The following is a 23,160-nucleotide window of genomic DNA, read 5'->3' on the forward strand; positions in this document are numbered from 1 at the left end:
TTGAGTAAAATAAAAGGAAAAAGATCAAAAATAGTTCCTGTTGAATTAAAAGGAGTAGTGAATATATGTAAAAAAAATTCATAGACTAAAAATATTTCAATGGCAGAGATCTGTAAATATTTCAAAACTCCAAGGGGATTTCAAAAAAGGCCCTTCAGTTTTAATAGTATTGATTAGAGAATTATTTCTGTTTTGTTATAAACGATTAATACTATATTGTTAGGAAAATGTTTAGTTGTTTTATTTTATATTGTTAGCATAATGTTAGGAAATCATTTGGCTGTGTTTGTTAATATTGTTAGCGAAATATTACAATTAATCAATCTTCCATTTCCTTTACTCATTAGTATATTTCGTATGAAGTAAGACTTCAAAGTTAGGCCAGTTTAAAAAAAAATGTAATAATTTTCTAATATGCATCACGTATTTGCAAACCATATAAAGAATGAAATTCATAATGAAATCTCTTTCATAACCCACAACAAAATCTTCTTAGAGTTGCAGTCCATCTGGAATTCATTACGTCTTGAGTTAAGCACGACGGGAGACATATTAGTCAGGCAATGCTTTGTTTTCTCTTATAAATTTGTTTTGCTTTTTTCGTATTCTCTTTGTTTACACAATTATTATTTCATGTATTTTTTTACAGACTCAGACGTGGAGATAAAGTTAAGAAACTGATGAAATAGAACCATATTGTTACATGATTTTCGAGTAGAGTTTGTGAATATCTACCAACTCGTCTTAATGTTTCAACGGTCGAAAATTCAAATTTAAGAATAAGGGTTTGTTAAACTGGATATATATTGTATAACCTAATTATAGTTATTACCTAACTATAAGGGATATATATTTATTTCTAATGAGTTGTGAATAGGTCCAAATTTAAATGACAATATTTTTAAGTAGATAAAAAATAGGACTCTGTTTTAATAGATTAGATTATGCGTAACTACTACGCCGGGGACAAAAGTGATGTGAATTAAATCCGATTCATAGCACGAGAGACACCTGCCCAGTCAACCTATCTATTGACCATTTCTTGTTTCCTCTTTTAAAGTATGTCATATACGTATCTTCACATGTTTTACGTATATCATCCGTGTATTTATCAAGACTGTGTGAATAATATTTGTAAATTTCTTCGCGTTTTTTAGCTTTTACCATCTTCGACAATACAATGTTGTTTTGATGTAAAATGATACTTTCAATAAGCAATAGCTTGTGTCTGAAGCAAAGTAACATGTTGATTTAAGATCCGATGTTATCATGATTTCACACCCATTGAAGTAAACAATTGTCATGTTTTGTTTATATGTTCATGCGAAACAAGTTGGACTAGTTTAATTTGATATAAATATATATTGTTTGAAACCTCAATAATAATACGTTAGTTCTAGACTTGTAGTATACTATAGCATATACGTGGAAAAAGAAGAATATGTTTGTTGTAGTAGACGTCAACAAAAAGAAGAATATGTTTGTTGCGCTAACAACAATATTCATCCATTTCAAAGGGAAAAAAGAGAGATTGATGTGATCAAATATTATTGCTTTTAGAAACTACTATTGAAAGTTCAACGAGTTTTTAAGTAAAAGTCGAATCCTTGTAAAAATGTCTGTTCCAACGGGCAAGCAGCTGTTATAAACTCTTCACGCCGTTTCACCTCTTTTTGACCTTCTATCTTTGAAAAAAATTATATGTTCTTAATTACTCCCTTCCTATCATGTAACTTTTATTTGATTCTATGTTTTCAAAAAAAAAAAAAAATCATTTCATTAGGCTCTCGGTAATATTATGTTAAGTATATCCACTTTCCTTTTTGCTTGTTTACAAAACAAAAGTTGATGAAAATTATTTTTTTGCTTATTAAATTAATATATCAATAAAATATTCAAGACATGACCATGAGTCCATGACATTGGGCTAGAGTAGTTTCAACGGCGTCAGCTGCCGTTAACCTCAATCACCAAAATATATACAACAAGGGAATCTCTTTCTCTCTCACACCATTCTCACTTCCATTTTTTTTTTCAAAATCTCTTTTTCCCACACACATTCTCTCTCTAGCTTGAAGAACAAGCTTGGTATAGTTGTTTCAACGGGCTATTTTATCAATCTCTTTCACAAATAAAGAAGAAGGAAGAAGATATCTTTGAGTTGATATCTCAAGAAAATGGGGAAGAAAGAGCAGAAGGATCATTCAACAGTAGAGAGCGTCGACAAAGTTGAAGCGGTTCTTCATCTCCTTCGTAAACATTCTCCTCTCACTCTCAAACAGGTTTGTTTACTAATGCATTAGCCCACTAATCTTTTCATTAATTTAGCTACTGGTTTATTTTTTATGTATTGATTTATTTGGTACTCTATTTAATTTTTGTTATTGTCGGGTAATATTATTGCAGGAGAAGTTCTGTAACAGAGCTTGTGTCAGTAGATTCTTGAGAACAAAAGGAGACAATGTGAAGAGAGCAGCTAAACAGTTAAGGTCTTGCCTTTCATGGAGATCTTCTCTTGGCATCGGTATATTGTCTCTCTCTCTCTCTCTTAAAAACCTTATTCATATAGTCTATGCACGTATATTTGCAGTCTTTATCAGTATATGATGTTCTTCTACGTATATGTTAATATACATAAATACATGTGTATATATATTTATTCGTGTACTAACACGCGTACGTTACATTTTCAGAGGTCCAAAGCTTTATTTAAATAAACGGTCAATTTTTTAAAAACAATCAAAAGTGAGGATACAAAATAACATAAAGCTTAAAGTTAGCATGGTGTTGTAGTGTATAGATAGGTGGTAGATTTGTTAGTGGCTATAGTTTTGATATTTGTATTTCTTTTGTGTAATTAGAACAGACGTTTCGTTGCTTTTTCTCGGGTTTTGATGTGTCCCATGTTTGAACATCGAGCGTTAAAGTGAAAATCCACTCATTATGACACCCACTTATTTTAACCTCTTCTGTTTAATTTTCAAGATTCTGTTTTACCTTTTTCTTTTGAAATTTATTATAAATATATTAACATGCTACAGAGAGCTTGATCGCCGACGAGTTCACGGCGGAGCTAGCTGAAGGTCTTGCCTATGTCGCCGGTCTTGACGACGAGTGTAGACCCGTTTTGGTAACTTAATGTTTCTCACCTTTTTATGATTTTGTTTATCATTTATTCCCAAAAACCTAAATTAATACATTTTTCTCTTAGGTTTTCCGCATTAAACAAGATTATCAGAAGTTACATACGCAGAAACAGTAAGCATAAATCACCATATACACAAAATAAAACATCAAATATCAAATAAAAGAAATTCTCAAAATTAATCTATATTGGTTTAATTTTTTTCTTAAAAAGGTTGATTCGCTTGGTGGTCTTTACATTGGAGGTGGCAATCTCAACCATGTCCAGGAACGTCGAAGAATTTGTCATCCTTTTCGATGCTAGTAAGTTCGATATCTATCTTTTGTTGTAGGAAAACTATTTAGGAAAACAAGGTTTCTAAATAAAGGAGAAAAAGTGAAAAAATTCAAAAAAGTATAAGTAACTATTTCTGTTTTGTCTTTTATCCTCAATGGTAATATTGTCACGGTGAGTGAATATGAAACACAAATGTCTATTTTTAACCAAAAGAAGATTGGTAAAATTTGGGGACCGGAACATGTCGGAACCCCGGCAGGAAAGTAGGAGAGATAACGCTCTGAAATTGTCCGTAGTATCCCTGTTTAGTCTCGGTCACACGAATCACAGTCTCAAACTATTGAGGGTAGTATTGGCATTAACTTATGTCAAGCTTCTACAGTTGTTGCAGCACTTCTCAAACACTGATAGTACTGTTCAGCTTTTCATTAAATGTTCCTCTTCTGATCCTCTGTAACTCCTACAGTACACCTTCCATTTTCATGCATTATTTATTTTTTAAATTTAAGATTATCATTGACCAAAATTTTTTTTTAAAGATTATCAAATATTGAACAAACAAATACTTGCGTTCATATTTTTTTTCAGTCTTTGTAACAAAGGTTATTATTCATTCCATACACACGTTGATTGTGAATGGTTAGCTAATATTTTTTCAACTATTTTGAAATTTCAGGCTTATTCAAATCAGCATCAGCCTTCATGAACATACTTGTGACTACACTCAGAATAGTTGCAGAGTATTATCCTTGTCGTCTTTACAAAACTTTCGTCATCGATCCTCCTTCTCTTTTCTCCTACCTTTGGAAGGTAATTAATTTGACAATTGCATTACTATCATATACGAAATATTTTAGTAAACTTAGCTGTACATCTAACGTGACTGCATTTTTGAAAATTTGAATATAGTTAGCATAAGTCAAAGTGTTAGTTCACCTATCTAAAGTAACGTAAGTACGTAACATCAAGACTTTTTAAGTTGAAGTCAGTGAGACTGATCCTCTACGTTCACGTGTAGGGTGTTCGTGCATTCGTGGATCTGTCACCGACCACGACGATTGTATCGATGTTAGACTTCCAAAACTCGTATGACTACGACGACTTCACTTCATCATACCCATCACGAGTCTCCTCCCTCCGTTTCGACAAGTCACCAACAAAACCAACGGACAAGATTAGCTCCTCCGCATCCTCTAGGTTCGCCTTCACCGTGTCCCGCGACGGTCTCGACACGGTCAAACCGTGGTGCCTCACTCTCACCGACACGTCATCGTCGTCCAAACTCGGACACACGAGCGCGTACATCTCACCGCTAAACGCGCGTTCTTTCTCCTTCGCGTCACCCGCGGCTAGGCGCGAGCCCATCGATGGACCAAGGAGAAGCTTTTTCGCTTCCACGCCGATGCCAGCTAGGACTAGCGACCGTCACTCTATCGGAACCCTCCGTGACCCGCGGATACCTCGCCCGTCTTTCTTCCAGTCTCCGGCGGTGTTTTTCCGGCGAGAGTCACAAGTTAGTAAAACTGAGAAGCCGCGAGATTCGTTCGTTCCTTTTCTCAAGTTTTATCGTAGGCCGTACGATGAGATGACTTATAGGTCAAAGATGCGGCCCCCACTCGGTGGTCTTGTCTCTATTGTTTCTAGCCAGATCAGACGCCGCCACGTGTCTTTATCTCAAAGGTTCTAACTCATGAAGCTATCAACCAGTTAAAGAAGTACGTAGTATAGTATATAACTTTTGTTACCATTTTGTGGCCATTTTATTATGAGAGTTATCCATTATTGTTTGTTTCTATCATATGTATGTTTAGTTCGTCAAGATGTATTTCTAATAATTTTGATCAATTGTTTATTTATTCAGCATCTTTTTTCTATTGGTTTGATTTCTTCAACTATCTAAATTGTTCCAAACATTTTTGAACTTTCAATGCGTTGTATAAGTTATGATTTGAATTTTAATACTTTAGCTTTTTTTTTCATACATGATTATAGTTAATAATTACCATGGCCACAGTTCGGGATAAGCATGCAAAAAGTCTTCGTTTTGAAGAAAAGACAACGTGGTCGTGACGGAGAATGGTTCTTTTGGGGAAATTCAAATGAGAAAATGCGATGTTGCCGTTGTTTCTTTATTCATACAAGTACCTACATGTGACCCCATTATTTACTAATCATAAAATAATAAAATAAATAAGCAAACCGTTGACAAATAATCTTATAGTAGTAAAAAACTGAAAAGAAAGTGTAAGCAGTTAAAGTTTTTCGTTTATTTTAGCTAAAAGACAAATAAAGAGACATTTGATGTTCTTGAATCCATTCACTAACCTTGTATGAGAAAGCTACGTATATGCACTTTAATTGAAATATGTATACACATTACCCTTATAATTTTTTACTTTGTTTCTTTGTCAAACCTATTTCTTTGTCAAACCTACTTAGTTATTTATTCAGAATTAGTCCCAATGGAGGAGGACCTCGTAAAAAGCTGAGATACATACATAAACTTAACCCTTGCATTTTTTTCAAAATAATTTCAAATTTAACGCAAAAGGATTCAGATATGTAAATAAGCCATAGAGGTTATGGGTTTGACAGTACTTTATCCGGAATATGTGTAAACTGAGTAAGTGTATAATGTTATAATTGAATGAAAAGGTCAAGGTGGACTTTCTTCTGTTTTGTAGTGGTTGTGTGTATTTGCATGGTGTTGCATTATAATATTAAGTGTACTATTGCAAGCAAAATTATACTATTAAGATACTTTTATATCATCATAGAGAAATGCGTATTATGTCTTGGAGCAATTGTCTTCATTGCATCAAGGTTTATTGAAAATCACATTTGTGAAGCGATATGACGTAACCTGGTTTAAGCATTTTCTTTTTGGAATTACGCATATGTATTTTTATCCAAGTATACTTATTTTTCATAAAGTTAAATTAAAATGGCCTTTACTTGCATAATTTTCGGGGTCATTTTCTTTTTGTTCAACTGTTGATATGTGTGTCTTCTTCGCATGGGGAAAATAATCTAAAGACAGATGAACAGTTTCTTTTTGTTACTCTTCTCGACTTTTATTCTTTGTCGATTTCTGCAGTAATGAGTTCTCATTTGTCCCTTTCGTTTGTTACTTTATGTAGTACTAATTTCATAAAATTATTTCTTCTTTTAAACGAAACTATATCTTTGAAGTAAATTGATTTAGCTTGCGGACAAACTCATTAATTTTGTTAGTTTTTTTGTTAATACCATTGGTTAAATGTTGGTTACTTTCCAGTAACTTTGTCTGCGATAAAAAAAAAAAGAGTGAGAATTAATACTCCTTATCCGGAATTAACTAGAAACTTGAAATCCAAGTAATATTGGAAGCATCATATGGGGACTTTAACCAACCCCTAAGTTTCTTCTTGATTTAACATATATGCATTTTAATCTTGGAGTTTTTTAGTTGATCAATTTATTTCTGAACAACAAAATATATCTTAAACTGAAGAGACTATGAACAAGATTAATTTATATTCCACAGTAACCGAAATTCTTGATAAAAAAATAGTTGAAATAATCACAATATTAATTTATATTCCACACTAACCAAAACTTTTGATAAAAAATAGTTGAAATAATCGCAATGTTATACTTGTGAAATCTAATGATTAAAAATGTGAAACCATCATGAAACAAACCAAAGTTAGTACTTTCTTTAAACTCCCAAATTTTCTCTTCTATGTTTTCTTCTCAGGACACATTTTCTATTTTTTTTGGTTCTCAGATGAAAAGCAGCACAAGCTTATGTGGTTTCTATGAAAAAGAAAAACCAAAAGTTAGAAATTATCAATAAACTTCTTGGACTAATTCGATTTCTTTGAGACTGGCGACGACTTCTTCTTGGTCAAGGCATCTAATTCTTTTTCTTGTTGCTTCTTGAGGTATCTCTGCGCAGTTGCAGTCACAATCTGGCCGAAAAAATTCAAAAGCATCAGCCACACGACTCCATTCCACACGGACGCAAAAGAAAGATCCCATTTCTTTACCTGAGAACCAACAAAACAATCATTTAACAATGCAAAACGTTATTTGCTTAAGTAAAGAGAAACAAGAATCTCTTACATTGATGTCAGAGGTCACTGGAGGTGAAGCAACCAAGTACTTCTCCTTCATTAAGCGGAGTTTGGCTGCGAGCGCAGGCAACGCAGTAGCAAAACCAGGCACAAAGCTTAGTATATATATCAGCTCGTTCTCAATCCAGTCAAGAAGCTGATTGTTACACACACATATGATGAAGACCGTCTGCAAAAACAGCAAGAGTTTGAGATCAACCCTGAAGGAAAGTGCCACAAAACAAAAGTACTATGGAAACGCTAACAAACCTGAATATGCGTTTTGATGATTGCCTTTCCAAGCAACGTTGCAAGGAAAAACTCCCAGAATGGTTTCTCGAATTGTCCACACATGATTCCAGCAAGGTCGAATAATGGGTTAGGAACCTGAGTTGTAAGGACACGTTGCACCAAAATCATAAGTTTTCTGGAATCATAAGAAGCACTGAATTGTTCAGAAGGCGCATCAGAAACATACCGAAGCAAGAACCAGAATAGTGAAGAAGTTGAGGTATTGTGAGTGTGACAATAACCAGCCTTTGAGATTATTTAATCGTCTACCAATGAATCCACTACCGTCACCACCACATGTTTCCAGCTCTTCCATTTTTCCTCCGGAAAGACTCGCTGCAAAGAAGCCAAGAGTATTAGCAGCTCACTCCCTTAGCTTCTTCATAAACAAACATCAAGTAAGTTTTGAGTCTCTTACCTGCTCTTGAGATAAAGTAAGGAGGGAGCTCTCCCAACGCTGTTCCTAACCCCCAAAGAACGGCCTCTATCTGAACCTGAGGCAGTATGCTGCTAAGAGGAACTCCTGAAGAGAAAACTGGTGGGCCGAACTCGTTACAAGGTTTATCAAGCCACGAGGGGCTTCTCTTCAGCTGGATAGTGTCGTAGATTGCAGTTTTTAAATCGACGCGACCGCACGTCATTGCTTTTATGGTGAATAATGCAATGTGAGGACCCAAGTAAAGAACAAATGTATGCAAACCAGATCCTGAAATCATCAAAAAGTATTGTTAGTATTCATCAAAACAATATCAGCCTTGAGGGTGTTTAAAACATATTCTTACCAAGACCAATTGAGGATGCAACACCTAAGAAGATCCACCATAGCCCAAATCTAACGTACTCAGAGAGTTCCTCAAGGTGCTGCACTTGGTAGAAAATAAATAGATATTACAATTTGCTTCATCCAAATATGTAAAATTCAAATAAAGAAGCGAATGAGCTAACAGCTAAGATCACAAGCAGAGTTTTATTTCCTTTGTAACCACTCCCTTTGCCTAAAGCTACACACAGACAGAAACGGTTTTAAGCTATTTTACCTTAACGTGTGGGCCATCGAGGGTCACAAGCAGAGCTGAAACTACCGCAAAAACGATAGTGAAGAGCATAAACAAGCCGCCGTTAGCAAGAAGGTAGGAGGCAGATCTTCTTAGATAAAGAAAAACAGCAGCGACAAATAGTCTAAAGGTCTTGAAAGGCTGCGAGGTCAATGTGAGTTTCTCTAGATCCTGTTGATGCTTCTCTCGCAAACCTGGCATAAAAAAAAACATAGAGACTATTACTTTTTAGACAAACAAAAACTCAAAACTCATGAATCAAATCAAACACCAATGGATCTCTCTGTCTATTCATATCAATTGGGATAATCATCTAAGAATGCGCGAACATCAATGAATCATATCGATCTGATCCAATGTTCAACCCTAAAAAGTTTCAAACTTTACTCAATAAAAGAGCTGCTACATCGTTTAGACAACCACTCAAGCTCTAAAAATCCATGATCTCTGTCTAATTATACCAATCAGATTCAATGTAGGAAGTTTAAACCTAAAGTTTGAAACTTTAAGAAGGGGAACGAAGAAGGGCACCTGAGATTGCAGGATTTGTTGTAGAAGAAGCACGTTTCGAAGAACCCATCTTCCAGAGGCAAATTTTGTCGATTCCTACTGAAACTCTGGGCTCTGATGAACACTGGGTCTCTTGGTGGAGCTTGGAATTGAATCGAAATCAATGTCTCGATCTCGATTTGAAAGCTACGTCTTTTTTTTTTTTTTTTCCTATTCTTCTCTTCTCCTGTGTTTACGGTGTGCGACCAAAATATCAGGTTCCTGTTTTGTTGGGCGTGTTTGGTTTTTATAATTCGATCCTCAACTTGAAAAATTAAAAATAATTTAACGGGCCGATGGGGATAGTTAATGGGCTTAGTTTAAAGCCCATTGGATTCTTAACTTTAAAAAGGCTCTTTTCTCGGTCAACTGTTATGTTCTTTATTTTTTTGGGAGTCAACACTTGTTTTTGTTCTTACCTTCGCGAGTGTAATAACGTTTTTTTTTTGTTTGTCTTAAAAAAGTTAAAAACCCTTTGTGAAACTCCAGAGTTTCTCTTCCCTTCCAAAGAGAGCTGAGATGGAGGTTGAATTGAAAGCATTGCTCGATGATATCGATGTCCTCGAGAAATCTCTCTCCGATCCGGCTCCGATCCACAAGGTGATTATTTATTCCAAGTCCGTCTCTTTTGTGTCATGGATTATGTTTTTGCTGTCTTAAATTCGAAAAGAACTGAACTTTTCACATGCATTGGTGTTTAACTGTTTAAGAGTTATCCTTGTATTGATCTGGATCTGGATTCTATTGAAAGCATTCATCTTTATGGCAAAATGTGAAAGCTTTTGTTGTTGTTGTTGCATTGTTCTTATGTTTTTGATGAATCATACAGCTGCGATCACATGTTGAGAATCTAGCGGCTCTGTCTAAGTGTAACCCTCACCGGCGTTCCAAAGTCAAGGTATGAGTTTATATAACTTGTTAAATTCTTCTAATTTATATAATCAATGCAAAACAGTCTGAGCTCAAGGGGATCTCCTCTATTGCAGGAATTGAGTTCGGAAGTGGTAGATAGTAATCCTTACAGTAGGCTTATGGCTCTTCAGCGGATGGGTATTGTCGAGAACTATGAGAGAATCAGAGAGTTTTCAGTCGCCATTGTTGTATGTATCCCTCTCTCTCTTTGCCTTTGTTTCCAACTTTTTCTCTCCATTTATAGCTTATACAACTTTACATTGACAGGGCATTGGAGGTGTTGGAAGTGTTGCTGCTGAAATGCTGACTAGATGTGGTATTGGTCGGCTTTTGTTGTATGACTATGACACTGTCGAACTTGCTAACATGAACCGACTCTTTTTCCGACCTGATCAGGTTCTCTCTTTTCATTTTAATTTGCAATCTCTTTTATTTTCATTCAGTTAGTCTTGTCTGTGATTCTGATCTCTTGAGTAATGGTGACTGTAGGTTGGTATGACAAAGACTGATGCTGCCGTCCAGACCCTTGCAGAAATTAACCCTGACGTAGTCCTTGAGGTAAGTTCTCTACTTGATTGTCTTCTTCATGGGGATTAAACATACCTGATGCTAGTTTATAGGTTGTTTATATCATATTTGCTTGTAAATGAAAAGTCTATGGATTCGCTTTAAATTATTTTCATATTATGTAGGAGGTCTTTGATGTATGATGTTCGTTTCTTTTGCCTCTTTCTGGATAGTTTATTGTTTCTGCTCTTTTCTACTGAGAACTATTACTTTAGCACTCACTTAACTGAAGTCACAATTTGCATTTTTTTCTCCTAGAGTTTCACAATGAACATAACAACGGTGCAAGGCTTTGAGACCTTCACGTCGAGCTTGAAGAACAAGTCATTTTGTCCTACCAAGGAGGGTAGTGGTGTGGATCTTGTTTTGAGCTGTGTTGATAATTATGAAGCAAGGATGGCTGTCAACCAGGTACCTCTTTTTTTTTTTCCTCGAGAAAGAGCCTTCTTTTTGTTACAAATTTGCCACATAGTTTTTACTTCTCCATCAAGCTTTTCGATCTTTTATTGTAGATGAGTTGTTACTTACAACATCTGGTTATGCTTGTGAGTGGTAAAGATAGACAGCTTCTGATTTGAGTTTATTCTTTGATATATTGTATAGGCATGCAACGAGTTAAGTCAAACGTGGATGGAGTCAGGTAAACACTATGAAAAGCTTATAATTGCATGTATCATTGGAAACAACCTATGAATTGGCATTTCTCCGTGGCTCTTATGCACAAAGGGATTGTCATATTTTGTAGCAGTCTTGTCTGTTCGCAGTTCACCAGTTCTGATGGATCAGTCATCTATTTATGAATCACATGCAGCTCGTGGAGTCTGTATTTGAGCTGACATAGAATACGATATTTTGTGCAGGTGTTTCTGAAGATGCCGTTTCAGGTCACATACAGCTTCTGGTTCCTGGAGAAACTGCTTGTTTTGCTTGTGCACCTCCTCTGGTATGTTATTTTTCCTTCTTACATCAGTCATACAACTGCCTAGATGCTTGAGGAATGTTAGAAGTAGAACATTAGTAAATTTAAGGATTTTATGATTCAGTGTGCTGTTAACTTACACTTGCATCTCCTCTAAATAACATACCAGAATCTTTATAAGTAGAACTTTGGTAGGGTGCTGTTAATACTACACTTGCATCTCCTCTAAATAATCTATTTATATTTTATAGGTCGTGGCATCTGGAATTGATGAACGGACACTTAAGCGAGAAGGGGTCTGTGCTGCATCTCTGCCTACTACTATGGTAATTGTCAACCACCTTACAGTACTGTTGAAGAACATTTGGATATTATAACTAGTTATCATGTAGCAGACAATGTGTTTGCTTAATTTTGAATTCAGGGTGTTGTTGCGGGGCTTTTGGTTCAAAACTCTCTCAAGTTCTTACTAAACTTTGGTGAAGTTTCTCCATACTTGGTAAAAAGTCTTAGCTCCTCTTGCATTATCATAATGAATCATTTGAAGTTCAATCGTTTTATGATTCTGCTACTTGACGTCCACAGGGTTACAATTCACTGAAGGATTTTTTCCCAACCATGCAAATGAGACCAAATCCACAATGCTCTAACGCAGCTTGTATGGAACGGCAGGTAACTTTGAGTGAAAATCAACTACAATACTCTCTCAGCTCGTTTTTGTTTCACTGTTCCAAGGTTAAAAATGGAAATCTCAAAAATGCAGAAAGAGTACATGCTTGCAAAACCAGCAAGGGACGTTGCTGCCAAAGCTAAGATGGAAGCCGATGCGTTAACAGCTGTTGATGATGGTCCACTCCATGATGATAATGAGTGGAACATAAGGTAACAGCTCAGTTAAAATTAGTTAACAGCAATATTTGCAACAAGAGATCTAATGTGTATCTCATGTCTTCTTTTTATAAGTGTGGTTGATGATGAGAATGAGAAGGATACTCCAAAAGCTTCTTCAAGTTCAGGTATTTTCAACTAAGGATTCTCTTATACAATTTATTTGAAAATATATCAAAGTCTTCGTCTGGTTCTGACAGTTCTATAATTCGATTTTGTGGTTGTATAGATACATTGCCAGAAGGGCTTACTAGGGAGCTGCCAGTCGCAGATGAGTATGAGAAGGCAATAGCTATAGGGTCTGGAGAGACGGAGGAGGAAGAGGACGACCTTGAAGAACTAAAGAAACAGCTCGAAGCTCTTAATGCTGCTTGAAGTCTTTATTGTGAGACATAATATAGTTGTTTTATCAGTTTTTACTTGAAAGAGGTGGCAAACGCAATTGTGTAAAAGCAAAAGAAAAGAGTGTTTGAGGTTTTGATAAAATGGATCTCACAGGCATATAAACAATAAACTTTTTGGATGATGATTTCTCCCTTTTATTATTGGCTTACCAAAGATGAAATTATACAATTTTGCAGATATTGCATGGTAATCTATGGGCATGGAGTTCGGGTCGGGTATTTTGGTATTGAAGTTTAGAATCCATTTTGAATATTTTTATTGGGTTTAAATATTTTTAATTTGAGTTCGGTTATTTTGGATTGGGTTTGAATATTTAAAAGTAGCCTTACTTGGCAAACATGAAAGGGTTAATAAAAAGGATGGTAAAAAACAAAACACACTCAACCCAAACCAGAAGAAATCTTTCATACATAAAAAGAAAAAGCAATGACACACCATTAAGAATTTTCAATACTTTTTACCAAGAATGACACCTATAATGACAGACACAAGAGCCACTCCGAGGACAATCTTCAATGTCATGAAATGAGATGTTTCAGCTTTCTGAGTTGTTGTAACGTTTCCTGAAGAAGAAGACGAATGTGAAGCAGAAGAAGCATGATCTGACTCCTCCTTACTCTTACGTTGCTTTGGAGTTGGAAAAGAGAAATCAATATCTCGAGGCTTAACTTCTACTTCTCCTTTTCCCATAGTCTCAGTTTCCTGCAAGTTTGATTTATGAAGCTTCATTGCTTCCTCGTCCACCGAATCCTGTTCACTTGTTTTAGTTTCATGTTCATGCAATTTTGAGGTCAGTTCTGCAACTTTTTCGACCTGAAAAAAAAAGACACAAGAAACACCACACAAATTGTGAATCAGCATTCCTAAAATGTTATCCTATTCTCCTGAGTTATACTGTTACCTCTTCTTTCAACTGAGCTTCAGCGTTTTTCAATTGTTTTTCAACTTCATCAAACTTGGACTCCAACACCGACTTTTCAGAAGCCACAGAAGTGAGCTTCTTGATTTCGGATGCCATAGCATCCAGTTTAGACTTCTCTACTCCGAGGTGTTCTTGAATATTTATGAGCTCATTCTTTGTGCTGTGATGTATCTCATTGACTTGGCTATTCTCTTCTGCAAGGGATTTAACCTAAAGTAGAAAGCAGTGTCAAAATATATCATGAGATGGTTTACTAATACATGATTTTTTAGATTCTGTGAATGTTTGTCTACCTGCGATCTTAATCTTTCTCTTTCAGAAGTAAGCTTGTTTGTTAATTTTTCTACAGCTTCCTTTGAAGCCTGTAGCTCTTTTGCTGTTTGGTTCTTCTCAGCTTCTAAAGCAGAGAACATTGCCTGAAAGCCACTGGTCTCTGACCCATGATCGGCTAGCTCCTGGTTCAGCTTTAGATTCACTTCGGCTAAAGATTCATTTTCTTTCTCAAGCTCTTTGATTGTATCTTCAAAAGTCTTGAGTTTCTGTAGAGCATTTTCAAGCTCCATTTTTCTAGTATCAGCAACTTCAGATACTTCTAGAACTTTCTTTTTATGTTCCTCAATTAGGTTTTCATGGGATTGTAACTTTACAGCCAAGTCTTTAGCTTCTATGTCTCTCTGATTAAACCTTTCCTTCTCGGAAACCAAAAAGCCTTCAAGTTCTTGAATCTTGATCTTGAGTTGATTGTTTGCGTCTGATAGTAACTCATTCTCCAAGGATGACTGATAAAGATCTTCAGATGCTTCAGCCAACTTGTCTTCATATAATCTTATTCTCTTCTCCAGATGTTTCGATTTCTCGGTCAATGACTTGGCCTCTGTATCTATGATATTGAGTTCCTTCATTGCCTTCTGAATGCTGAGATCTGAGTGTTTATGCAAATATTTTATCTCTTTGCTTCTTCTGTTAGCTTCATCTGTTTCTCTTGCTTGCTTCTCAAGTCTCTCTTCAGCTGATTTCAGCTTCTCCATCGCCTCGCTTTCCCTTAATCCAGCAGCTTTGTTCTTCTCAAGTTCCTGGCTCAGTTCCAGCTCCAGTGCTTTCACCTTTTCTTGCAGTTCATATAGTTCTCTCTGTGGAGTGCTTGAGCTTCTTTCAATAGGAACTTGCTTCTCTGCTTTCTCACCATCCTTAGTGTCAATCCCTTCTTTCTCAACCTTTATGAATCCACCATCAGATGTAGTATCCTCCTCTTCTTTCGTAATTACTTTATCTTCCTTGGTCATTTCTCCCTTCACATCCTGTAATCAAAAACAGTCACAATACTTAAATCTCCTATGATAACTAGTAATAATAAAAAGTTGATAGATTCAGTTCTACTTAAAGGGCACGTCTAGAATTAAAATATTTTATTTGTCATATCAATCTATTTAATGTCAAAGATATAAAAGAAAACAATTCTCCTATAGTTATAGTAGTTAGGAGTGAACTTGAATGAATTGTAGTATTGTACAACAATAGATTATAGAGGATAACCTGTATGTTCAATGACAAGAGAAAAAAACATTAAAATTTTGTAAAAGTATTTCATTATGAACAAACAGATCATTACCTTAACAGAAACATCGACCGTCTTTACATCCTCAAGTGCACCTTTCACTACATGGACCTCGGAATTCTCTTTTTCCATCAAGCAGTTCCTAATACCTTTTGTTCTGCAACCGATGACAAATTTAAGGCTTTGAAAATGGTACTAATAATGAGTAATTCACCATGGTTTTATAAGTTTTGTTTCTTGCATCAACAAGATATGTGATCAAGTTCAGTTGCATTCCAACCGCAACATTTTTATCTTATAGAAAATGGAAATCCTTTAGTAGCTTGTAAGAAAGAGAAACCAAAATTTTTCAACCATTCATGAAAATAGATTGTAAAATATAATTGGTTAAATAGTGTCTCACTGTAATCTTCAAGTAAATGGTGGATTTATTATTGCCAACAACATTCTTTAAAAGATTATGAATAGAACAAAGGCTTACGATCATACACAAGTATAAAGTAACCAAACTCCAAACAGAATTTGCAACAAACTTACTTTTTGGTTGATGAAACTATTAAGCATAAAGCATAAACATACTCAACTATGTGATCATTGTTCTGTACCGTTTGAGATTGACGCACTTATCAAGATTCGATGTAACCTTTTTTTGGAAAGGCTAACAAGTTAACGGTGGCTTTACCAACCAATAAAGAAAGGATAGCCACGCACGGAGGTATTATTAAATATTAACGAGTAATTTATGTATGTGCAAACCAAGATGTGCTTAGGGTGTCAATATATAAAGTCAACTAACAAATAAAAGGGCATGTTTAACGCCCACAAAGTTGGTAGCCCTCTCTTAAATTGTGTATACAATAGTAGTTTATTAAATTTGTAGTATTTGACAAGAAGACTATCCGAAAAGAAATTTCAAATGGAAACACTAGTATTACTTTAAAACATATTGGAAACGAATAAAATTTGAAAACAAATATATTTAAATCCAAGTATACAACTAAGATAAAGAATCACAAACTTATTACAATTAACATAATAATAAGAAAATCATAAGCAATGGCGACCAGATGAATAGTGATGGCACAAGTATACTACTAACTAAACAAGAAAAATAGTTCACAAAATAGAAATTTTTTTGCTACAAAATAAATATCGTTTTCGATTTTTAATGCAAAATTTATTAATTTTATTTAACAATATATTTTTCTATTGGTTGAAATATAGTTAAGTGTATAGATAGTTGTGTTTTTATATAAGAAATAGACAAAATTAATTGTTTCTTTAATTTGTGTGCACAAATCCAAAACAAAATTTTATTTTTGAATTATTCTGTCAGTTTTGGTTAAACACAAAACAAAAACTATCACGGCCGTTATAAACTAGAGACGTGGAAGATACTACTAACGTCTCATCAAAATGACAAATTCTCACTGTATCAGGCTAAACCGGGCATAAAACGATATAAACGAAGAACATTCGATGAATTAAGAAATTGTAATCATTAACCTAGTTTTCTAAACGCTATCTATAGATAGAGATATAGCTTGAAAGTTGCAAGTGAAGCCTAATTCTTGAAAGAAATATCATCAAAAGAGTTACCACGTTTAATATTACGATCCATTCGTGTTTTTTTAGAGAAATGAATCGGTAATATAAGAATAATCAATTGTTAAATTTTAAAACAACTCACGTATAGACAGAAAAAAGAATATGCATACTACTAGACTACTAGTATAGGAAGGTGATGCATCATCCATTGATCTGTTGAATTCCTAAGTAGAAGTTATCGTTGTCACTATCAGATATAGTTAGATTTAAAGACAATCTAAAACAGAAAGACGAGTTGGACCTATCACCAGATCCAACAAAAAAACAAAAGAAATGACGGTGGATTTGAGATGCTTACTTGAATCTGCTCAATATGTTTTTCTTTCTCTGTTTTTAGTTTTTGGATTTTGTTTTTTCAAAAAAAAAAAGTTTTCTCGTAAATGGGGAAATGAAAATGCACGAGGAGAACAAGAAGAAGACCAAGAGATGTCAATGGAAGAGACGAAGACAAATCTCTCTTTTAATTGTTTTAGAGTTTATAACGTGAACAGCAGAAATATAGGTCTCTCTTTGTATTTTTGAAAGGCAATTTCAACGGATGAATTAACTGTCTAAATTCCTCTTCCACGGTTCCATCCCTTATTTTGGTTTTCCCGGTTTGAGTTTGATATGATGGTCCGATCCCGATTTATATTGTTCATTGTTAATAATTGGTACTCCCTCCGTATCAGTTTAACTGGTGTTTAAAGATTTTAATTTTGTTTCAAAATATGTAATGTTCTCACAATTATAGGTGAAATTTAATGAAATTTTAAAATTTTGACCAATTATAAAATACTGCATCTTTTTCTTATTGGTTGAATTAGTTTTATTTAATATTACCCAAGCTAATTACATAAAAAAATTTATTTTCTTAATATTTGTGCAAAAACCTTAAACACCTCTTAAAATGATACAAGGGGAGTATATTTTTGTATCATAGCCTTATCCTAGTTTTTCATAAAGTTAAAGACAAAATAGTCAAATAACTAATCAATAACTTTAAATGTGTACCCAACTTCCAAATAATGAGTTATTGAAAATGCATATCTAGAATTGAAGTGTTTCTTTCTTTGGTATAACAACAACAAAATGTACCTGTATATAATTTATCCATCTAAATGATTAACATAATATATATGAATAATCCTTTTTATGAGTTATACACACTACATATATTTACAATTCCTATATATTATAATCACTTCACAGTTGAGATAAGTTGATACATGTAAATATTTCTTTCTAATGTTTCTTGTAGAAGTTATGAGCATTTTTGGTTGGTCGATTGGGATTGTTTAATATTATAAGAAAGCAAAGATTAGAAAAGGGTAATTTGCAAGGCATTCCAACAAATCCTTATACTTCATGCAATTTCATGTTTCTCATTACCTTGTTCGTATAAATATATGTCTATTTTTTGCATTCTCCTATTCATCAAGTTCCTTCTACCCCTTCCCTCTTAAGAAAAACAACAACCTGAAAATTTTCCAAATACTTTTTTTTTCTCCAAATATCATTTTGTTCCAAAAATATGAAATTTAGAACAATTTCATTACCTCTATCTATAGGAATTGCCATCGTGGCCATTTTAGCATCCAAAACTCTATTTGACACACATCCTAGAGCCTTCATGCACAATCCTTTCGATGTTCTGCATACAATCAAAGCTATATCATATTCAGCTATAACTTCCGTTTACAGCCGCCACCACCATCATCATCACCACCACCATAAAAAACCATCTGATACCAAAAAGAAAGTATCAATATGCGACGATTTCCCCAAAAACATACCTCCACCAGACACCGATACGACGTCCTATCTCTGCGTCGATAAGAAAGGCTGCTGCAATTTCACGACAGTGCAATCAGCCGTGGACGCAATCGGAAACTTTAGCCAGAAAAGAAACGTGATATGGATCAACTCCGGCATGTACTAGTATGTTTTCGTGATAACCTTTTTGTTCCACTAAGTAATTGTTATAACGATCCTGTTTAATTATTAATTTATAGTAAAAATATTAATACGTAAAAGTAAATAAAATATACTTATTGTGTGGCAGTGAAAAAGTGGTGATTCCGAAGACTAAGCCAAATATCACGTTACAAGGACAAGGGTTCGAGACGACAGCCATAGCTTGGAACGATACGGCCTACTCGGCTAACGGCACTTTTTATTGTGCCACGGTTCAAGTCTTTGGTTCTCAGTTCGTCGCTAAGAACATAAGTTTCATGGTAATTTCATTACCTTTTGACACAAGCAATATACCATACTTAAATTGAAAGGCTAGAAAACCTAGAATGAAATATATATATATATTAGTCTTGGGATATATTTTGGTGACAGAACGTGGCTCCTATACCGAAGCCTGGAGATGTAGGAGCTCAGGCGGTGGCGATAAGAATCGGGGGAGATCAATCTGCGTTTTTGGGATGTGGTTTCTTTGGAGCTCAAGACACTCTTCATGACGATAGAGGTCGTCATTACTTCAAGAATTGCTACATTCAAGGCTCCATTGACTTCATCTTCGGCAACGCTAAATCTCTCTACCAGGTACATATATTTACTTAGATAATTAGACTTTTCGTTATATAGTTTAATGGACTTCATTTTATCGACGTTATAAACAATAACTTATTAAATTTATAAACAAATATCTACGAGCCAAAAAGAAGTACATGCAAGTTACATTAAGTCCAAGTTAAAATTTGGTATGGTTGTGTAATAAGTTTTCTCCTATTAGGACTGTCAAATAATATCAATGGCGAACCAAGTGAGCCCAGGGTCAAAGTCGGTCAACGGAGCCGTGACTGCTAATGGCCGTAACTCAAAGGATGAGAACAGTGGCTTTGCCTTTGTCAACTGCACAATAGGTGGCACTGGACATGTGTGGCTAGGTCGTGCATGGAGGCCTTATTCACGTGTCATCTTTGTTTCCACTTATATGACCGATGTTATTGCATCTGAAGGCTGGAACAACTTCAACGACCCCTCAAGGGATGCGTAAGCACACACTTTTATTTTCTTACCGAAGGTTGATTTAACAAGAATAATACTAAGATCCATATTTTTCTTTGTTGGGGTTAGGACAATATTCTATGGAGAGTATAATTGTTCGGGACCAGGAGCTGATGTTTCGAAAAGGGCACCGTATGTTCAGAAGCTGAATGACACTCAAGTTGCTGAGTTCGTTAACGTGACTTTTATTGATGGAGACCAGTGGTTACAATTATCCGATCTTTAATTAGAGATAAATCATAATCTCTAACTCTATTGTCTATAACAGTACAGTAACAAATTGTGTTTACGGGACTGAAATAAAAAAAAATGCGAAATGAGTTGTACATGTAAAACTTGTTGAACATAATCTAGACATTAATTAACAGTTCTCCAATCTAATCGTGGAGTTCCTAATTTTGTTGCTTAACCAAGAGTATAGTAACTCAAATGTATATTAACCATAATCGGACCGGCCGGTTCGGTTCAATTTAGAAAAAACATTAATTTGCAATTGCATCTTCTTCACATGCTCCGCATATTCCTCGGGAAAATGCTGCTCGAGAGAATAAAGAGGAACAACGCTCGCACCTTGGCGAATTCTGCAACCTATCGGAAGTTATGACTAACGTCGCCGGAGATCGTAACGGAGACGGACGTTCAGCCGCCGTCACGGAGAGTTCGCCTCCCTCTGATCCTCCAATCCGTGTCTACGCAGATGGGATCTACGATCTGTTCCACTTCGGTCACGCTCGATCTCTCGAACAAGCTAAGAAATCGTTAGTACTTGTTATCTCTCGCCGCGAATGTTTCCTCATTGTTCAGTCTTTGATTCGATTTGGTTAGCTGTGGCAATGTGTTTGTTTGTGGTTTATGGTGATAGTATCTCGCGCAACGAGAAAGCTTATGTGAATTAGAGTATCTTAGTATTGATTTTAGTCTAGATATGTAATGGCATACGGTATTGATTTTGATTCTAATCTCTTGTGTGCACTGTTGATGGTATTGGCCAAGCAGGTTTCCAAACACTTACCTTCTTGTGGGATGCTGCAATGATGATACCACTCACAAGTACAAGGGAAAGACTGTGATGAATGACCAAGAACGATATGAATCTCTTCGACATTGCAAGTAATTTTTGTTTTTCTCACTAATGTTTGCTTGTGTTAGTACTGCTAGTGATGGTTATGGTTAACCAGTTTCGTCATGCAGATGGGTGGATGAAGTTATCCCTGATGCACCGTGGGTGATCAACCAAGAGTTTCTTGACAAGCACCGTATTGCCTATGTTGCCCATGATGCTCTTCCGTAAGCTTTCTTTATCACTTGTCTTGTAAAAAGAATGCAGGACTTTAGTGTTGAATAGTGAAGTTTGTTTCAAACTATCAGCTTTATTCTCACTGTAGACTAAGCTTATTTGTATATATATTATCCACAGGTATGCTGATGCCAGTGGAGCTGGAAAAGATGTCTATGAGTTTGTGAGTCTGAGTCGATATTCATACTCTTTTCTTCGGTTGACGTTATCTGTGGCTATGATAGTCAGTTTATGTTTTTAACTGAGTTTTCATCGCAGGTCAAAAAAGTAGGGAGGTTCAAGGAGACTAAGCGAACTGAAGGGATATCTACTTCGGATATAATAATGAGGATAGTGAAAGATTATAACCAGTATGTCATGCGTAACCTTGACAGGGGATACTCAAGGGAGGATCTTGGAGTTAGCTTTGTGAAAGTATGACATCATTTCTCGACCTTTCTCATCTTGTTGTTTTGAAATTTTCTCTACTTAGGAGTAAACTTTGGATGTGTTGACTTGGAACAGGAGAAGAGACTTAGAGTTAATATGAGGCTGAAGAAACTTCAGGAGAAGGTCAAAGCACAACAAGAGAAAGTTGGTGAAAAGGTTTGTATTTCACTCACATTTCCTTTGTAGATTGATCATCCTGAGTCCCTTGTTTATAGTGTTAAAGGTTATGTAGTTATCTTAGCTCTTGAGACACTATCATTGAATACGGCATACCAAGTGTTAAAGGTTATGTAGTTATCTTAGCTCTTGACACTATCATTGTTCTAGTTTATGTACCTTCTATTTTTGAGAGTTTGTCGTCAGGATTCTTCTGTTTAAATATGGCACACCAAGTGGTTGAATTATCTATCTTAGACTTTAGTGGCATACAGTTTGCGAGTGTGGTTAAGCCCACGCATGAAAACTGTATTATGTCTTGTGGTGGAGCTCTCTCTCTCTTTAAGATCTCTGATAACTTTGATATCTGATATCGAGTTTTAATGATTTGGTTAACACTACATAGATTTATTACCCTCTAATCTATCAAACTCGTTCTAATCCTTGCAGATCCAAACTGTGAAAATGGTACGTAATGAGTGGGTGGAGAATGCAGATCGTTGGGTAGCTGGATTCCTTGAAATGTTTGAAGAAGGCTGCCATAAGATGGTAAGTTAGCAAACCTAAATAAAAGCCTCTTTTCGTGATTTTGGACTAATCTGTCATAAAACAATAACTTGTATATATATTAGGGAACTGCCATCAGAGACCGTATCCAAGAGAAGTTAATGAGACAAGAGTCCAAAGAATTGCTCGAGACGGGTCAAAACGGTCAGCATAAAGACACGGAGGAACAGTTCTACGAAGAATATTTCGAGCATGACATTGTTGACAGCTGTGAAGACAACGAAGACGATGAAGAAGAGTACTATGACGAGATTGAAGAGCAATGTAGTGCCTCAAAAGCATTAAAAAGTAACTAGAGGAACAAAATTGTATGTTGTTTCAGTGCCCTATTGTTCACTGTTGCAGTAAAATGCTTATCAAATGACTTATTAGTTAGCTACAAGAGTTTAGAAAACATTTGTGTGATCTTCTTTTTAAACACAATCCTTTTGCTGCCCCCTTTTTATTAGATTTTTGTTTTATTTTGTATAATTTAGTTTATAAATTATAACCATGATTGTTCAAAAAAAAAATTATAACCAT

General features: G+C 35.3%; 6 protein-coding genes across 6 annotated transcripts; 4 read left to right on the forward strand and 2 right to left on the reverse strand.

Moving 5' to 3' along the window:
• The first annotated feature begins 308 nt into the window (after positions 1-308).
• LOC103843605 (SEC14 cytosolic factor-like) lies at positions 309-5,368 on the forward strand. The gene is made up of 7 exons (XM_009120341.3): positions 309-2,282; positions 2,407-2,524; positions 3,042-3,130; positions 3,212-3,258; positions 3,359-3,447; positions 4,098-4,231; positions 4,440-5,368. The coding sequence occupies exons 1-7, from the start codon at positions 2,178-2,180 to the stop codon at positions 5,106-5,108; spliced, it is 1,251 nt and encodes a 416-aa protein (XP_009118589.1). The 5' UTR covers positions 309-2,177; the 3' UTR covers positions 5,109-5,368.
• A 1,687-nt stretch (positions 5,369-7,055) lies between these two features.
• Positions 7,056-9,679, reverse strand: LOC103843606 (vacuole membrane protein KMS2). The gene is made up of 8 exons (XM_009120342.3): positions 9,396-9,679; positions 8,847-9,058; positions 8,592-8,670; positions 8,228-8,515; positions 7,997-8,145; positions 7,789-7,905; positions 7,529-7,708; positions 7,056-7,452 (listed from the first exon to the last, which is right to left on the reverse strand). The coding sequence occupies exons 1-8, from the start codon at positions 9,442-9,444 to the stop codon at positions 7,270-7,272; spliced, it is 1,257 nt and encodes a 418-aa protein (XP_009118590.1). The 5' UTR covers positions 9,445-9,679; the 3' UTR covers positions 7,056-7,269.
• Positions 9,680-9,701: 22 nt separating this feature from the next.
• On the forward strand, positions 9,702-13,241 carry LOC103843607 (ubiquitin-like modifier-activating enzyme 5). Its single transcript, XM_009120343.3, has 14 exons — positions 9,702-10,013; positions 10,243-10,311; positions 10,400-10,513; positions 10,593-10,721; positions 10,815-10,883; positions 11,151-11,303; positions 11,496-11,532; positions 11,753-11,835; positions 12,063-12,137; positions 12,236-12,310; positions 12,397-12,483; positions 12,575-12,693; positions 12,775-12,827; positions 12,929-13,241. Exons 1-14 carry the CDS (start codon positions 9,933-9,935, stop codon positions 13,072-13,074), a joined length of 1,290 nt encoding a protein of 429 aa, XP_009118591.1. The 5' UTR covers positions 9,702-9,932; the 3' UTR covers positions 13,075-13,241.
• Positions 13,242-13,467: 226 nt separating this feature from the next.
• Positions 13,468-17,626, reverse strand: LOC103843608 (protein GRIP-like). The gene is made up of 5 exons (XM_009120345.3): positions 17,488-17,626; positions 15,636-15,738; positions 14,320-15,324; positions 14,006-14,236; positions 13,468-13,917 (listed from the first exon to the last, which is right to left on the reverse strand). The coding sequence occupies exons 2-5, from the start codon at positions 15,711-15,713 to the stop codon at positions 13,552-13,554; spliced, it is 1,680 nt and encodes a 559-aa protein (XP_009118593.1). The 5' UTR covers positions 15,714-15,738; positions 17,488-17,626; the 3' UTR covers positions 13,468-13,551.
• A 1,018-nt stretch (positions 17,627-18,644) lies between these two features.
• On the forward strand, positions 18,645-20,585 carry LOC103843609 (probable pectinesterase 8). Its single transcript, XM_009120346.3, has 5 exons — positions 18,645-19,109; positions 19,234-19,405; positions 19,518-19,724; positions 19,915-20,174; positions 20,259-20,585. The coding sequence occupies exons 1-5, from the start codon at positions 18,703-18,705 to the stop codon at positions 20,413-20,415; spliced, it is 1,203 nt and encodes a 400-aa protein (XP_009118594.1). The 5' UTR covers positions 18,645-18,702; the 3' UTR covers positions 20,416-20,585.
• Positions 20,586-20,688: 103 nt separating this feature from the next.
• LOC103843610 (choline-phosphate cytidylyltransferase 1) lies at positions 20,689-23,131 on the forward strand. Its single transcript, XM_009120347.3, has 8 exons — positions 20,689-20,947; positions 21,186-21,299; positions 21,381-21,476; positions 21,607-21,649; positions 21,745-21,900; positions 21,991-22,071; positions 22,522-22,620; positions 22,704-23,131. The coding sequence occupies exons 1-8, from the start codon at positions 20,790-20,792 to the stop codon at positions 22,932-22,934; spliced, it is 978 nt and encodes a 325-aa protein (XP_009118595.1). The 5' UTR covers positions 20,689-20,789; the 3' UTR covers positions 22,935-23,131.
• The last annotated feature ends 29 nt before the right edge of the window (positions 23,132-23,160 follow it).

The sequence above is a fragment of the Brassica rapa genome, chromosome A09, assembly GCF_000309985.2.
Source record: "Brassica rapa cultivar Chiifu-401-42 chromosome A09, CAAS_Brap_v3.01, whole genome shotgun sequence".
Lineage (NCBI taxonomy): Eukaryota > Viridiplantae > Streptophyta > Magnoliopsida > Brassicales > Brassicaceae > Brassica > Brassica rapa.